At 37.9% G+C, this 17,364-nt stretch overlaps 1 protein-coding gene across 1 annotated transcript in view; it reads left to right on the forward strand.

Moving 5' to 3' along the window:
• LOC102305278 (rho guanine nucleotide exchange factor TIAM1-like) overlaps nt 1-3,652 on the forward strand; it is a 6,206-nt gene extending 2,554 nt beyond the window's left edge. The window contains exons 2-6 of the mRNA XM_005926477.3: nt 14-444; nt 579-684; nt 807-894; nt 1,007-1,179; nt 1,398-3,652. Of these exons, the coding sequence (XP_005926539.1) occupies nt 442-444; nt 579-684; nt 807-894; nt 1,007-1,179; nt 1,398-1,927 (900 nt within the window). The 5' untranslated portion in view covers nt 14-441 and the 3' untranslated portion in view covers nt 1,928-3,652. The remainder of the gene's footprint in view (nt 1-13; nt 445-578; nt 685-806; nt 895-1,006; nt 1,180-1,397) is intronic.
• The last annotated feature ends 13,712 nt before the right edge of the window (nt 3,653-17,364 follow it).

The raw sequence follows: 17,364 nt of genomic DNA on the forward strand, positions 1-17,364 counted from the left end.
GCTGTAAAAAAAGGTAGTCTAAAGTGCTTTGAGTAGTCAGACGGGCTAAAAAAACCCATGTGTATTAGTTGCCCCCCGACTTCTGACCATATATAGTATTAATAATAACAACAGTGGTACTAATAATAATATTAACTAAGGTTTGGATAACCCCAAGGATGCTTTACAGAAGAGTAAAAATGAACTAAAACATAAAAAAAAAAAAAAGTCTTTTCATTTTAGCAAGAATTGTTCACAATTGTGCACAAAAAAGAGACCAGCAACCCTTCCTATGTAGTTTTTAATGAACAGACCTGTTGTTAACTTCAAAGTTACATATGTTGATTTGACATGTGACCTGAACCCCAGTGATTACTAAGTCTTTTTTTCCACCAATGCTTTCTAGTGTTCAAAACAGCAGTGGTCTTTGTTTGCAAGGAGGGGTCCAAGCAGAAGAAGAAAATGGTAGGTTTTCACAAAAACAGGATTCCATCAGCAACACCAAACCCCAATCGCAAACATATTGTTGACTTGCCTTTCCTGTGGACCATTTTTCGTCTGTAAAAACAAAAACAAAAAAATTCTTTACTTGACTGAAGGGAGGTTCCCACCGGGTCTCTGTATCTTCTGAAGAAAAAGATCCCTTCAGATTCCGTCACATGATCCCAACTGATGCCCTTCAAGTCCGGTCTATGACCAATGCAGGTATAGTAGATTACAAACTTTAGTAGCACACTAGTTCTAGCTTCAGTCCGACTAATGATTATCTCACAATATATTACCAGATTTCTACGTATATGAGACATTAGTGATGATTTCTCCCTCAGATGGCGAGGGCTCTGCTGTGTGTGAGATTATCCACACAAAATCGGAGTCAGAAGGAAGACCAGAAAGGACATTTCACTTGTGCTGCAGGTGAGGATTTCTGCTAAAGGAGGTTCAATTACACTGCAGATTACAGCTTGCCCACTACTGATAAAGTCCAGTCTGCTATCTAACGAAGTGACAAACTGTCTACCTTTCTCAGCTCTCCGGAGAGCAGAAAAGACTTTGTGAAGACAGTCCACTCCATCTTGCGAGAAAAGCATCGCCGGCAGCTCCTAAAAACAGAGAGCTTACCACTCAACCAGCAGTATGTACCCTTTGGAGGAAAACGGCTGTGTGCTCTGAAGGGAGCCCGCCCCACTATAAATAGAGCAGGTAAATGCCAGTCTGTAGATGCATTAACCCAACAGCTTCAAGTGCACAATTTATTTTTGACAGACAGGCAGAATCCTGTGGTTTTATCCTGAGTTTTTCATTTAAGGTTTTAACCAGTATTGTAGGAAGATAATTACTTTCAACCAAACTCCAAAGTGATGTACTCAAAGTAGTAAGATCATAATAATTTATCTCTCTGATGTTCTGGGGTTTTGCAGCATCTGCCCCGACTAGGACTCTCGGCCGAAGGAAGTTAGTGCGCAACCGTTTCACCATAGACACGGATATTGTTTTTGATGGTGATCCTGAACAGCAAGACCTCGTTTCACCAGAGGAGCCTGGCTCAAAACGGTCCCAGCAGGATGAGGAACCAGATCAGCAGCAGCAGCAGTCTGACTTGGCAGGTGACACAGACCGCTGGGTGGAAGAACAATTCGACCTAGAAGAATACGAAGATCAAGAAGAGGTGAAGGAAACTGACATCCTCAGTGACGACGACGACAACGACTTCTGCCAGACACCAACACCTGCGTCCATTGAGACTGACCTGGAGGCCCCAGTCATGGCTTTGACCTTGGAGGGTGTGGAAAGAGAGAAGAATCAATCCCCAACAGCCAGTGAGACATCTGACATGGCGAAGCAGAGAACCATGATCAATGACAAGACGGAGGATCAAAATCAGAAGGAGAAGGATGAGATTTGGGTAAGAAGGGAGCAATCAGGTTTATCCCCAGACTGTGCCACATAAAAGCAGATGCCAGAAGATAGACAGCGAGTGTTCTAGACAGCTTTACATGGGCTCCATAAAAACAAGTCATCACAAACAATGCATGAGCATTGATGTATATTGCACAGCTAGTAGAAGATATACCTTTCTTTATCTTATGCTGAATGCTTTTTTTTTGTACAGGTAAGAATATTAGTGGAGCAATACAGGAATCCAGAGTGAGGGAGCTTTTCCTGAATCGAATGCTGTTAAGGAAAGTCAAGTGTAAGCTTTGAGGGTTGAAATAATGGTACAATCACAGAGTCTAATCAGTTGCTTTGATTGGCATGGTTTGCACATTTGGGCGGCATTCTTTAGTCCTGCCTGCTGTTGCCAAATTTGGGTATTGTGAGAACATAAATATTTGTTATGTCTGTGTTACTCAGAGATATTATCATAGTTAAGGGCTGTATATTATTTGTCCTTAAAGAAATAGAACAATTAATTGCAAAGGACCGTTGTCTTGCATAGTTTACTATACTTGTGGATTTTCACATGAATATACACTGACATGTTTTGAGTACAGACTTCCTGATGTATTTGATTTTAATTTGCTGTTTATTAACTTAAAGCTATCCTTTTACTCGGAGAGACAGCTTGTTCTTTTTTTGTTACATTTAATAGGATAATAGTGGAATTATGTAAAACTCCCCTTGTCAAAGAAGCAAGGGGATTTCATTGTTTTGATTTGGCATAATCCTGTTTTACTTGAATTTGGCTGTTTCACGTGTCTTTGTTTACTGTGAAACCGTTTTGGTGACAGTTACTTTTCCTCTTCAGTATTACCACTCATACACATCGATACTTAACACTCCACTTGGAACCACTCAGTATTGTACATAATACATCTGGGGTCTGTTTCAGAAAGCAGGTTTAGTAAAATAGCTGACATTGTTAACCCTGTCACAAGAGAAAAAGTCATCAGTAGGTTTTCTTTAACAAATCTGTCCAGGAGTTTCTCCCTAAAGAAGGGCCTTGGATTCCCAGACAGATACGCCTTAATAAATGTGACTGTGTGGACATTTAGGCGCCTGTCAGGTTGTGAACCACTTCAAAGCACTGGAACATTTACCTTGTATTACTGTAGTAATCACAGTTTAGCACCAATTTGTATCAACATTTAGACACATCAAATACTCATTCATTAAACATGTGTCATGTAATGAGGAGTGAATCATGTTCATGATTACATGATTGTGTAAATACATGTCAGTAGAGCTGCAAATGAAATGACTAAGACTCTAAAAATAAACTAGCTATAGTTTAAAAGTGAGTTTTTACATATAAGCTGATATTGGTTTAGTATGGTCTGACAGCATTACATGTTGAGATATTTACAAACTTTAAAATACATCAGCTCACTATCATTAAATCTAGAGCCCATAGCTAAGAATTCCCATTCAGTTTGAACCTAGGCACAACCTCATATCCATATTTTATTCGCTTTATTTATTTCTGTCCCCATCGATTGAACCAGCTTTTTTTGAACCCTATCTCAGGGTTTATCAGTTCAGAGTTCAGGGTTAGCTTAGAGTTTGTAAACCTGCTTCCTGAAAGAGACTTCAGCTTCTTTAAAAAATGTCTTGTGTGTTCAAAATGATTGTTCACTAGTATTGGAATACAATGCAATGTTCTTATTTATTCATATGTAAATTAATTTGTTAGCACCAAACACAGTCGTGTTGTTTTTTTTTTTGTTTGTTTTTTTTTTCCACTGAGAAAGTCCAAATTTGCTCAAGCAATCAAGGGAAAGACTTGCCGTGTGCAAAATGAAAGAAGTCATACTTGTAAACAATTCATTGTGCTACTAAGACTGCGTTTTTATTACTGTGTGTATATAGAAATGTACTGATATCATAATAAAAACAGTTGTTTCCTACTTATAATTTAACATGTGTGGTTGGTGTGGTTTTAATCAGCAGCCTCATTTACTCCCTGCAGCTCAGCAGATACCAAGTCTACAGGACCATTTTGTGATGGGAGAAAACAAAAATGCCAAGTCGACATGCTTGTAAACAACAGAACTAAGTGACTAATCGATGCTCAGCTACCTTAAAGCAACACTTAGAGACTGACTGCAATTGCAACAAGTGGAAAACTTAAAGCTGAACTTTAGAAGACATTAAGAGCCACTCAGTGTTTGCTAGCTTCGGCTCACTAAGTGTCTGAGTGATGGTGCGCAACCTAAATCGCCATTAACAGAGAAAACACAAAAATGTCTGCAGTCAGTGTTTAGTGTTCACATAACAGGAATGAAGCAAGCTGAGAATTATTAACAACGATTGATTTAATCTAAATCTATACATTCTATAACTGGATATAGAAAATGAACACCGTACTTTCCAATATGCCTCCTCTAAATGAGTAATTTGAGGTGTTGTCATTACATGGACATTTTTTCTAATGAGAAACTATTGCATTTCAGTGCTAGTGAGTCATTTCCTATTTCGTTAAAGCTCTTTTTGCCAGTCCGGTTTTTTGAGAAATACAAAGGCGGGTGCAACAGATGAGCAAGGGGGAACGGTGGCCAAAAAATTCAGGAAGTGCATGAGCAAAGATAAACAATGGTTGCAGGAAGACTCTTCTCTGGCAGCTGCTTTTTGCACACAACCTTAAAAAAGATCAAATCACAACAATATGAACTGATACTGAAGGGCTATTGTGTTTTAAACGGTCTACTGTCTTAAGCGGGAGAAACACTGCTGCAAAAAGCACATGGAACAAGAGTTCAAAAGAACAAATCTACATTCCAGATTACAGAATGCCAAAAATAGAAAATGTAAGTTTAAATTGTCTATTAAAGGTAACGTCCTCTTGTACATTAGTCAAAACATTACATCTGTAACCCTGTTATGAGCTGTAGACAACTGTCTTCCACCATTGTTGAATTCTCTGCTTCCTTGGAAAAGAACAATTTCTTCAGTATTTTCAAGCTAACATCAGGAAGAATGGCAGCACTCTACAATCAGTGGGTACCTTATCTCCTCTTTTATAACTGAGCTCTCTGCCCCCCACCCCCAGCCAGCAGATCCTTGTCAATCACCACCCCCAACACAAAAGCTCTGGTGCTCCTTTTAGATCAAGGGGAAAGATCTCTTCAGACATACAGCCTTGTGATGTGAAGCAATACAGTACAGTTCTGAATGACATGACTCCTTGATTAAATATCTGCCAAGAGATAAATGGAACCATCCTAATTTATGGGATTATTTATCTTTTAATATCTCTATTTATAATCTTTATGTATTCATAAAAGGATATTACAAAGCAACTAATAAATGAATGATGAAAGAAAATCAAAGACTAAATCTAAAATCAAAAGAAACAGCCAAAACATTAGAAGAGGCCAAATGACCCATGTGGTACAAACACATTAGCCAACTCAGCAACACCAAAAGGACTGAAAAGCCACAGAAAGCGAAAAAATATGGGGAAAGAAAGGAAAATTTATGGCATAGGCATGTAAGGCTGCCAACTTATTGATGATGTGACTAGTGATAGAAGTAGCAGGATGAATTCTGTACATGTGTACACATGTACAGGGCTGTACTCTCCTCTGTTTTAGCCAAATGCTGCTAGCCTGATCATATGGTGATTTAAGGTGCAAATGGATAATGACCCAAAGCATTTTGCAAAAGCAAACCAACAGTTTCTCAAAGCAGAGAACTGAAATATTCTCCAGTGTCACGTCAGTCCCCTAAGCTCAACTCAACACAGCGTGCTTTTGAGTTGTTAAATACCAAACTAAATGCAGAGAGCTGCACAAAGAAGCAGTAAATGTTTGGCTGGCAGAGCGTTTCCAGCGAGGAAACACAGTTCTAGACTGTTGAAAATGGGGGGCTATGTACAAAAATAGCTGTAATTGCTAAAGAAATAATTATGGGCCGTAAAATACAAAAAACAAGTCAGCAGGTGGGGCTGTTCTGTAGCAGTAGGTACCAGGTACCTTTTAACCTACTTCTATGTGTATTGTCTTAAGACAAACAACGCTACATTTCTACTAATCTATAAAACAGGGCTTTGCCTTGCATTAGATTTTAAAAATACTAAGTGCAAAACAAGATTTTAAGCTTTGTATTAAGGCTTAAAATATGGTTCTGCACCGTGTTGTATGGATAGCACAGAACATTTAGAATCTTAAACTATGCAATATTTCTTATACAACAGATAAGAAATAACTGTCTTGTCCTTCCCCAATCGCCCACACTTAGATTGCAAGTCTTCATTTGAAGTAGTTCACCAAACAGTGGATAATGCTTAACATCCCTAAAGAGGTGCCTGCTTCTCACTCTAATGTACACTGTTTATTCATGCGCCATTTGAATGCTGGTAATTGCTAGCAAGATCAGTTTGGCTTCCTGCTTTCAGTGGCTCCTGCTACTGACACCCAAACTTCAGGATGCAGTGTAAGATGTACGTTTCTCTCCTGGCCCTGACTCCTGAGCTGCAGCCAGCAAGGGGGCTGACGTGCTGCTCTCTGGCATTGGTTAGCCTCCTGCTGCTCAGTCAAATGAGTCTGCAGTGGACATCATGCATCTGAAACAATCAGCAAGCTAACCAGTTGGTCCTCATGATTCTAATGAGCTGTATTAGGTTTCTTATCCCTCTATCATCGAAAGGTCACGTAACCCAATGCTGATCAATGCCAAGCATAGGGAGCTTGGAGAGGTTTTCTACACTAGAATAATTTTTCTCATTACTACATTTTGCATATATAGTTAAAAAAAAGAAGAAGCTAAGATATTTTTTAGAGGTGAATGTTGGATCTACGGACAGGCTGGCTATTGTATGGGATGCTTTGAAGGCATTTATTCGTGGAAAGTGCATAGGCTATAGTTCTAAGAAAAATAGAGAAGATAAGGAAAAGATAAAAACTTTGGAGGAAAATATAAGTAAATTGGAAAAACAATTAGCAGGAAAATTTGATGATAATAAATTTAAAGAGATTTGCCAGCTTAAATATGATCTTCATAAAATTTATAACAAAAAAGCAGAGTATGCCCTCTTTCGTCTTAAAACTAATTTCTATGAGAATGGTGAAAAGACAGGCAGGCTACTAGCCAGACAACTTAAGCAAATGGACAATCAGAATGTTATTACGGCAGTTAAAAAGGATGATAAATTAGTTACATCTTCTTCAGAGATTAACACAATTTTTCAAATATTTTATCAAGATTTATACACGTCCGATAACAAAGTAAGTATGGATCTGCTGAGTACATACTTTGATAAAATGAAAATACCAAAAATCTCACAAGAGGGTAGGGACAAATTGGAAACTCCACTAACTGAGGTAGAAGTAAAAGAAGCTATCTGTGCAATGAAAGCTGGGAAGTCACCAGGAATAGATGGATTCCCAGCAGAATTTTACCATAAATTTATAGATTTGCTATGTCCTTTTCTAACTGAAGTATTACATGAAGCCTTTGAATTTGGACGACTCCCTGCAAGTTTTAATCAGGCAGTAATATCACTAATTCCAAAAGGCGACAAGGATTTAACTGATCCAGGTAATTACAGACCAATAAGTTTAATCAATGTGGATTGCAAAATTCTATCCAAAGTTTTAGCAACAAGGTTGGAGGTTGTGATACCACAAATTATTCATCAAGATCAAGTAGGGTTTATCAAGAATAGATCTGCTTCTGATAATATGAGGAGATTACTACACCTGCTGTGGCTGAATAGAAATAACACAAATCCTGTATTGGCTATATCTTTAGATGCACAGAAAGCTTTTGATAGGGTGGAGTGGAACTTTCTGTTCACAGCCCTGGAAAAGTTTGGAATAGGTGACAATTTTTGCAGATGGATTAGAACCATGTATTCTGGTCCAGAAGCAGCTGTATTTACAAATGGGGTACTTTCTCCTTTTTTTAGTATTTCCAGATCAACACGTCAAGGATGCAATTTAAGCCCATTGCTATTTATAATATTTTTAGAGCCATTAGCTATTCAAATCAGAGAAAATGCAGAGATTAAAGGTGTATTTGGGGGAGGCAGAGAACACAAATTATTCCTGTATGCAGATGATGTGCTGATATTAAACCAAGACCCAACTAATTCTATCACAAAACTATTAGAGGTGATTAATACATACTCAATGTTTTCGGGGTACAAAATTAATTGGCATAAATCAGAGGCGATGCCAGTTTCCCAGGCTTGCAGTCATAACTTAATATCGGGCTTTAACTTTAAGTGGGTGGACAAGGGAATGAAATATCTTGGAATTGAATTGGACCCCAATATTGAGGATATTATGGCTAACAGTATGGGAAAATTATTAAACAAGATCAATAAAAACTTGGGTAAATGGAGTAAACTAAATTTGACATTGTGGGGAAAAGTGAACACAGTTAAAATGGTTGTGGCACCGCTCATCAACTATTATACAGGAATGCTGCCTATGTGTATCCCGCGACGGATGTTGCAAAGCTACAATAATATGATAAAAGATTTTCTTTGGAAGGGTGGTAAACCCCGTATTAACATAAATCGACTGTCCCAATCTAAGAAAGAAGGGGGACTAGCCCTGCCCAATATAGAGTATTATAGTATCTCTTTTGAAATGGCTAGATTAGGCAAACATTGGGCAGGGAAAAATAATATAGACTGGATTTTAATAGAACAAGAGCTTGCATCTCCATTCACACCAATTGATATTTTATCACAAAAAGTGAATAATCACGGTAAGACGCAAAACCCTATTTTGAAATTTTCGAAAATGGTATGGTTGGAGGTGCATAAGAAATATAAACTTGTGCCATATGTACAGAAGTATGCCCCCTTGTGGTATAATCCTAAAATTAAAATTGGTAAGCAGACTGTTTACTGGACACAATGGCTGAGAAGAGGTATCAGAACTGTTAGTGACCTATTTGAAGGGGGTGTTTTCATGTCGTATGAGGATATTAAAAAAAAGTTTTGTTTAGAGGGTAACAGTCATTTCTGGAAGTATTTGCAAATAAGAAACTGTTTAAAAGGAGGAGTTACAATAACATGTGAAAGTAACTCGATAGAGAATTTCATGCTACTACCCCCATTTCTGTGCACAGCTGCGAAATGGTATAATATTTGCCCATGGATTAAAAATAATATAAATAAGAGCCTGAAAAAAGTATGGGAAAGGGATCTAGGGCGTACAATGGATGAAGATACATGGGATTCTATATTGTCGAACAATGGATTATACATTAGGGAAGCCAGGGGAAAATTTATTCAATACAAAATTCTTAACAGATACTATTATACTCCTTCAAGGCTGTATAGAATGGGGATTGGTAGAGATGACTTGTGTTGGAAATGCCAAAAAGCCAAAGGTACTCTGATACATGCCCTCTGGGAATGCCCGCTGGTTTTTCCAGTTTGGAACACTGTACTGAATTATTTGCAGGGGTGGACACTTTGTAACCTACCCAGATCACCTAAATTATGTTTACTAGGAGACAAAGGAGAGGTGCCGCAATTAAGTAAACACCAGTTTAGAGTGTTAAGTACTGCATTGGTAACATGTGCCCGTGTCATTTTGGAACACTGGAAGGACTCTCATATTCCAACGCTTAAAATGTGGAAAGACAGAATGATTGGGAATGTTGCATGGAAAAGATGCTGGGAAAAATACATCATGTGACAGAAGCTGCGCTGGAACAGTGGGACAATTTTTGCACCTACATGTCTACCTGACTTGGACATTTGAGTTTGATACAACATATGTTAAAACCTCACTTGTTTTGTTTTGTTTTGTTGTGTTTTTTTTTTGTTTGTTTTTTTTTGTTGTTGTTGTTTTAATTTATTTATTTTGTTTGTTTGTTTTTGTTTGTTTGCTTCTTGCTTTTGGTTGTTGCATCTCTGTATTTGCTGTTATAAAATGCAAAATCTAATAAATACTTGAATTATAAAAAGAAGAAGCAGAAGTACAAACAAATTACATCGTGCACTTTTCCAAATACTTATGGACTAACGAAAGAAATCAGCAGGTGGTGCTGCGGATTAGGTATCCACTGAACCTGCTTTATGTGTAACATCCAGAGGCAAACTAAACTAAGTTTCTAGAGTAATCTAAGTAAGAACTAATATCTCTAAATTTGACAAATTAGCACTTTTGGGGTAAAAGAAAATTGTATACACCACTTATGTATAACACTTAACATCTCCAAGCAAGCACCCATTTTCCACTCTGACGTATGCGGTTGTTTCGTGTGATGTTTATGTGCCAGCGCTTACTTGGAGGCTCAGTATTGGTGTCAAGCCTTTGTGTTTTAGTTCTGATGTTCCCTGAAAAAAATATTTTGCTGTATGCACATTGGTTAATTTGTTTTATTGTTTTTAGTAATAATAAAAATATTAGGAGTAATAGTAATATTATGCAACTGCAGTTTATACGGTACTATACTGTAGAACAAGGGAGTCCACATGTTTTTAACCATAATGAAATGCAGAAAATACTGAGAGGTTAATGCTCACAAACACTGAGATTTTAAATTTATCACAGATTTTTCTAATTTAGTTATAGTTTTTTTCCCCCCATCTTATAATCTATACACAAGAAACCATAAGCCATCTTATTTAGCTTTATGAGAATGATTACTCTAGTAACTGTTTTACCAAATTTAAAGACTAACTCATTTCAGTTGAAGCAGTAAAAGAATTATCAGCCTTCTTCCTGGAATGTGTAGTCATATTTACATTCAACAGGTGCCACACTGCATCTACAATCTCGTACTATTTTATCTGAGTTGAATCTATATTTTCTATATTTAATCTATATACATTTTTTAATTAAAATTGATCTAAAATCAAAATTCACAGCTGTGAATACACACTACAACATAGGTTTCTTCACAGCTGCAGGTTTCTCCCTATGAGGATACATGTTTACATTCAAAGCAGGTGAGGATGTGATGATGGTATCACTCAGCAAACCTGTCCAGCAGGTTTTGCAGTTTCTGTTCCTGTTTTATGACCTCTCCTGTTACATCTCTCTCTCTGTCATTCTTTGTCTCACCTGCTTCTCAGAAACGAGGTGAGCAGCAGGGCGTTGCACGTCCTAGACCAGGTTTAAATAAAGGAGTGGCTTTTTCACCTTGTAATTCCCTGCTGTTTTTTTCCCTCTTTACCTGAAATCAGACGGACAATCTCCCTTGTAAATCGTGCCAAATACCTGGCACGATTCAGGAAAACAAAATCGACTTAAATGTCTAGAAAGCATCCTTCTACGAACAAATTAATCTATACTTTCAATCACAGGTGGTAAATAATACCGGGTTCAATGGCCACAACAGATCATTTTGCTTACATCTGATGTATTATATACACAAAAAATGTAGCTTTGAATGTGAGCTCTTGTTGCAGGGAAATGGGACCATCTGGATGTAATCATCTGTATGTGGGCTTGCATTGAAAACAGTGAATGCGTTGCTTCTGAGAATGACTAAACATTTCTTGGATTTTTTTCAATATTCAACAGGCTAATTCATTGCTGTTCACTTCAAGGCTTGTATTACTTGTAATACTTAGTCTAGTTACTCCAGGCTTTGTTTGGGTGGCCTTGGAATATATTTATAACACATAAGACCCAAACCAATCTTATAAGAATTTTACAAGCTGCCACTGTATAGTAAAATGGCCTGTAAATGGCCTGTATTTGTATAGCGCTTTACTAGTCCACCAAGGTTGGAGGTTGTGATACCACAAATTATTCATCAAGATCAAGTAGGGTTTATCAAGAATAGATCTGCTTCTGATAATATGAGGAGATTACTACACCTGCTGTGGCTGAATAGAAATAACACAAATCCTGTATTGGCTATATCTTTAGATGCACAGAAAGCTTTTGATAGGGTGGAGTGGAACTTTCTGTTCACAGCCCTGGAAAAGTTTGGAATAGGTGACAATTTTTGCAGATGGATTAGAACCATGTATTCTGGTCCAGAAGCAGCTGTATTTACAAATGGGGTACTTTCTCCTTTTTTTAGTATTTCCAGATCAACACGTCAAGGATGCAATTTAAGCCCATTGCTATTTATAATATTTTTAGAGCCATTAGCTATTCAAATCAGAGAAAATGCAGAGATTAAAGGTGTATTTGGGGGAGGTCAGAGAACACAAATTATTCCTGTAATCAGATGATGTGCTGTATTAAGACCAAGACCCTACTAATTTATCACAACAACTATTAGAGGTGATTAATTACATATCAATGTTTTGGGTACAAAATTAATTGGCATAAATCAGAGGCGATGCCAGTTTCCCAGGCTTGCAGTCATAACTTAATATCGGGCTTTAACTTTAAGTGGGTGGACAAGGGAATGAAATATCTTGGAATTGAATTGGACCCCAATATTGAGGATATTATGGCTAACAGTATGGGAAAATTATTAAACAAGATCAATAAAAACTTGGGTAAATGGAGTAAACTAAATTTGACATTGTGGGGAAAAGTGAACACAGTTAAAATGGTTGTGGCACCGCTCATCAACTATTATACAGGAATGCTGCCTATGTGTATCCCGCGACGGATGTTGCAAAGCTACAATAATATGATAAAAGATTTTCTTTGGAAGGGTGGTAAACCCCGTATTAACATAAATCGACTGTCCCAATCTAAGAAAGAAGGGGGACTAGCCCTGCCCAATATAGAGTATTATAGTATCTCTTTTGAAATGGCTAGATTAGGCAAACATTGGGCAGGGAAAAATAATATAGACTGGATTTTAATAGAACAAGAGCTTGCATCTCCATTCACACCAATTGATATTTTATCACAAAAAGTGAATAATCACGGTAAGACGCAAAACCCTATTTTGAAATTTTCGAAAATGGTATGGTTGGAGGTGCATAAGAAATATAAACTTGTGCCATATGTACAGAAGTATGCCCCCTTGTGGTATAATCCTAAAATTAAAATTGGTAAGCAGACTGTTTACTGGACACAATGGCTGAGAAGAGGTATCAGAACTGTTAGTGACCTATTTGAAGGGGGTGTTTTCATGTCGTATGAGGATATTAAAAAAAAGTTTTGTTTAGAGGGTAACAGTCATTTCTGGAAGTATTTGCAAATAAGAAACTGTTTAAAAGGAGGAGTTACAATAACATGTGAAAGTAACTCGATAGAGAATTTCATGCTACTACCCCCATTTCTGTGCACAGCTGCGAAATGGTATAATATTTGCCCATGGATTAAAAAAATATAAATAAGAGCCTGAAAAAAGTATGGGAAAGGGATCTAGGGCGTACAATGGATGAAGATACATGGGATTCTATATTGTCGAACAATGGATTATACATTAGGGAAGCCAGGGGAAAATTTATTCAATACAAAATTCTTAACAGATACTATTATACTCCTTCAAGGCTGTATAGAATGGGGATTGGTAGAGATGACTTGTGTTGGAAATGCCAAAAAGCCAAAGGTACTCTGATACATGCCCTCTGGGAATGCCCGCTGGTTTTTCCAGTTTGGAACACTGTACTGAATTATTTGCAGGGGTGGACACTTTGTAACCTACCCAGATCACCTAAATTATGTTTACTAGGAGACAAAGGAGAGGTGCCGCAATTAAGTAAACACCAGTTTAGAGTGTTAAGTACTGCATTGGTAACATGTGCCCGTGTCATTTTGGAACACTGGAAGGACTCTCATATTCCAACGCTTAAAATGTGGAAAGACAGAATGATTGGGAATGTTGCATGTGAAAAGATGCTGGGAAAAATACATCATGTGACAGAAGCTGCGCTGGAACAGTGGGACAATTTTTGCACCTACATGTCTACCTGACTTGGACATTTGAGTTTGATACAACATATGTTAAAACCTCACTGTTTGTTTTGTTTTGTTTGTTATTTTTATTTTGTTATGTTATTTATGTTGTTGTGTTGTTTGTAAATTTATTTATTTTGTTTGTTTGTTTTTGTTTGTTTGCTTTTGCTTTTGGTTGTTGCATCTCTGTATTTGCTGTTATAAAATGCAAAATCTAATAAATACTTGAATTAAAAAAAAAAAAAAAGAAGAAGCAGAAGTACAAACAAATTACATCGTGCACTTTTCCAAATACTTATGGACTAACGAAAGAAATCAGCAGGTGGTGCTGCGGATTAGGTATCCACTGAACCTGCTTTATGTGTAACATCCAGAGGCAGACTAAACTAAGTTTCTAGAGTAATCTAAGTAAGAACTAATATCTCTAAATTTGACAAATTAGCACTTTTGGGGTAAAAGAAAATTGTATACACCACTTATGTATAACACTTAACATCTCCAAGCAAGCACCCATTTTCCACTCTGACGTATGCGGTTGTTTCGTGTGATGTTTATGTGCCAGCGCTTACTTGGAGGCTCAGTATTGGTGTCAAGCCTTTGTGTTTTAGTTCTGATGTTCCCTGAAAAAAATATTTTGCTGTATGCACATTGGTTAATTTGTTTTATTGTTTTTAGTAATAATAAAAATATTAGGAGTAATAGTAATATTATGCAACTGCAGTTTATACGGTACTATACTGTAGAAATGCAGAAAATACTGAGAGGTTAATGCTCACAAACACTGAGATTTTAAATTTATCACAGATTTTTCTAATTTAGTTATAGTTTTTTTCCCCCCATCTTATAATCTATACACAAGAAACCATAAGCCATCTTATTTAGCTTTATGAGAATGATTACTCTAGTAACTGTTTTACCAAATTTAAAGACTAACTCATTTCAGTTGAAGCAGTAAAAGAATTATCAGCCTTCTTCCTGGAATGTGTAGTCATATTTACATTCAACAGGTGCCACACTGCATCTACAATCTCGTACTATTTTATCTGAGTTGAATCTATATTTTCTATATTTAATCTATATACATTTTTTAATTAAAATTGATCTAAAATCAAAATTCACAGCTGTGAATACACACTACAACATAGGTTTCTTCACAGCTGCAGGTTTCTCCCTATGAGGATACATGTTTACATTCAAAGCAGGTGAGGATGTGATGATGGTATCACTCAGCAAACCTGTCCAGCAGGTTTTGCAGTTTCTGTTCCTGTTTTATGACCTCTCCTGTTACATCTCTCTCTCTGTCATTCTTTGTCTCACCTGCTTCTCAGAAACGAGGTGAGCAGCAGGGCGTTGCACGTCCTAGACCAGGTTTAAATAAAGGAGTGGCTTTTTCACCTTGTAATTCCCTGCTGTTTTTTTCCCTCTTTACCTGAAATCAGACGGACAATCTCCCTTGTAAATCGTGCCAAATACCTGGCACGATTCAGGAAAACAAAATCGACTTAAATGTCTAGAAAGCATCCTTCTACGAACAAATTAATCTATACTTTCAATCACAGGTGGTAAATAATACCGGGTTCAATGGCCACAACAGATCATTTTGCTTACATCTGATGTATTATATACACAAAAAATGTAGCTTTGAATGTGAGCTCTTGTTGCAGGGAAATGGGACCATCTGGATGTAATCATCTGTATGTGGGCTTGCATTGAAAACAGTGAATGCGTTGCTTCTGAGAATGACTAAACATTTCTTGGATTTTTTTCAATATTCAACAGGCTAATTCATTGCTGTTCACTTCAAGGCTTGTATTACTTGTAATACTTAGTCTAGTTACTCCAGGCTTTGTTTGGGTGGCCTTGGAATATATTTATAACACATAAGACCCAAACCAATCTTATAAGAATTTTACAAGCTGCCACTGTATAGTAAAATGGCCTGTAAATGGCCTGTATTTGTATAGCGCTTTACTAGTCCTTAAGGACCCCAAAGCGCTTTACATATCCAGTCATCCACCCATTCACACACACATTCACACACTGGTGATGGCAAGCTACAGTGGGGCAAAAAAGTATTTAGTCAGCCACCGATTGTGCAAGTTCCCCCACTTAAAATGATGACAGAGGTCAGTAATTTGCACCAGAGGTACACTTCAACTGTGAGAGACAGAATGTGAAAAAAAAAATCCATGAATTCACATGGTAGGATTTGTAAAGAATTTATTCGTAAATTAGGGTGGAAAATAAGTATTTGGTCACCTCAAACAAGGAAAATCTCTGGCTCTCACAGACCTGTAACGTCTTCTGTAAGAAGCTTTTCTGTCCCCCACTCGTTACCTGTATGAATGGCACCTGTTTGAACTCATCATCTGTATAAAAGACACCTGTCCACAGCCTCAAACAGTCAGACTCCAAACTCCTGCCATGGCCAAGACCAAAGAGCTTTCGAAGGACACCAGGAAAAGTATTGTAGACCTGCACCAGACTGGGAAGAGTGAATCTACAATAGGCAAGCAGCTTGGTGTGAAAAAATCAACTGTGGGAGCAATCATCAGAAAATGGAAGACATACAAGACCACTGATAATCTCCCTCGATCTGGGGCTCCACGCAAGATCTCATCCCGTGGGGTCAAAATGATCATGAGAACGGTGAGCAAAGATCCCAGAACCACACGGGGGGACCTGGTGAATGACCTGCAGAGAGCTGGGACCAAAGTAACAAAGGTCACCATCAGTAACACACTACAACGGCAGGGAATCAAATCCCGCAGTGCCAGACGTGTTCCGCTGCTGAAGCCAGTGCATGTCCAGGCCCGTCTGAAGTTTGCCAGAGAGCACATGGATGATACAGCAGAGGATTGGGAGAATGTCATGTGGTCAGATGAAACCAAAGTAGAACTTTTTGGTATAAACTCAACTCGTCGTGTTTGGAGGAAGAAGAATACTGAGTTGCATCCCAAGAACACCATACCTACTGTGAAGCATGGGGGTGGAAACATCATGCTATGGGGCTGTTTTTCTGCCAAGGGGACAGGACGACTGATCCGTGTTAAGGACAGAATGAATGGGGCCATGTATCGTGAGATTTTGAGCCAAAACCTCCTTCCATCAGTGAGAACTTTGAAGATGAAACGAGGCTGGGTCTTCCAACATGACAATGATCCAAAACACACCGCCCGGGCAACAAAGGAGTGGCTCCGTAAGAAGCATTTGAAAGTCCTGGAGTGGCCTAGCCAGTCTCCAGACCTCAACCCCATAGAAAATCTGTGGCGGGAGTTGAAAGTCCGTGTTGCTCGGCGACAGCCCCAAAACATCACTGCTCTCGAGAAGATCTGCATGGAGGAATGGGCCAAAATACCAGCTACTGTGTGTGCAAACCTGGTAAAGACCTATAGTAAACGTTTGACCTCTGTTATTGCCAACAAAGGTTATGTTACAAAGTATTGAGTTGTATTTTTGTTATTGACCAAATACTTATTTTCCACCCTGATTTACGAATAAATTCTTTACAAATCCTACCATGTGGATTCATGGATTTTTTTTTCACATTCTGTCTCTCACAGTTGAAGTGTACCTCTGGTGCAAATTACTGACCTCTGTCATCATTTTAGGTGGGGGAACTTGTACAATCGGTGGCTGACTAAATACTTTTTTGCCCCAC

Source organism: Haplochromis burtoni, unplaced genomic scaffold (genome assembly GCF_018398535.1).
Source record: "Haplochromis burtoni strain Fernald_Lab_line unplaced genomic scaffold, NCSU_Asbu1 Contig_36, whole genome shotgun sequence".
Classification (NCBI taxonomy): Eukaryota; Metazoa; Chordata; class Actinopteri; order Cichliformes; family Cichlidae; genus Haplochromis; species Haplochromis burtoni.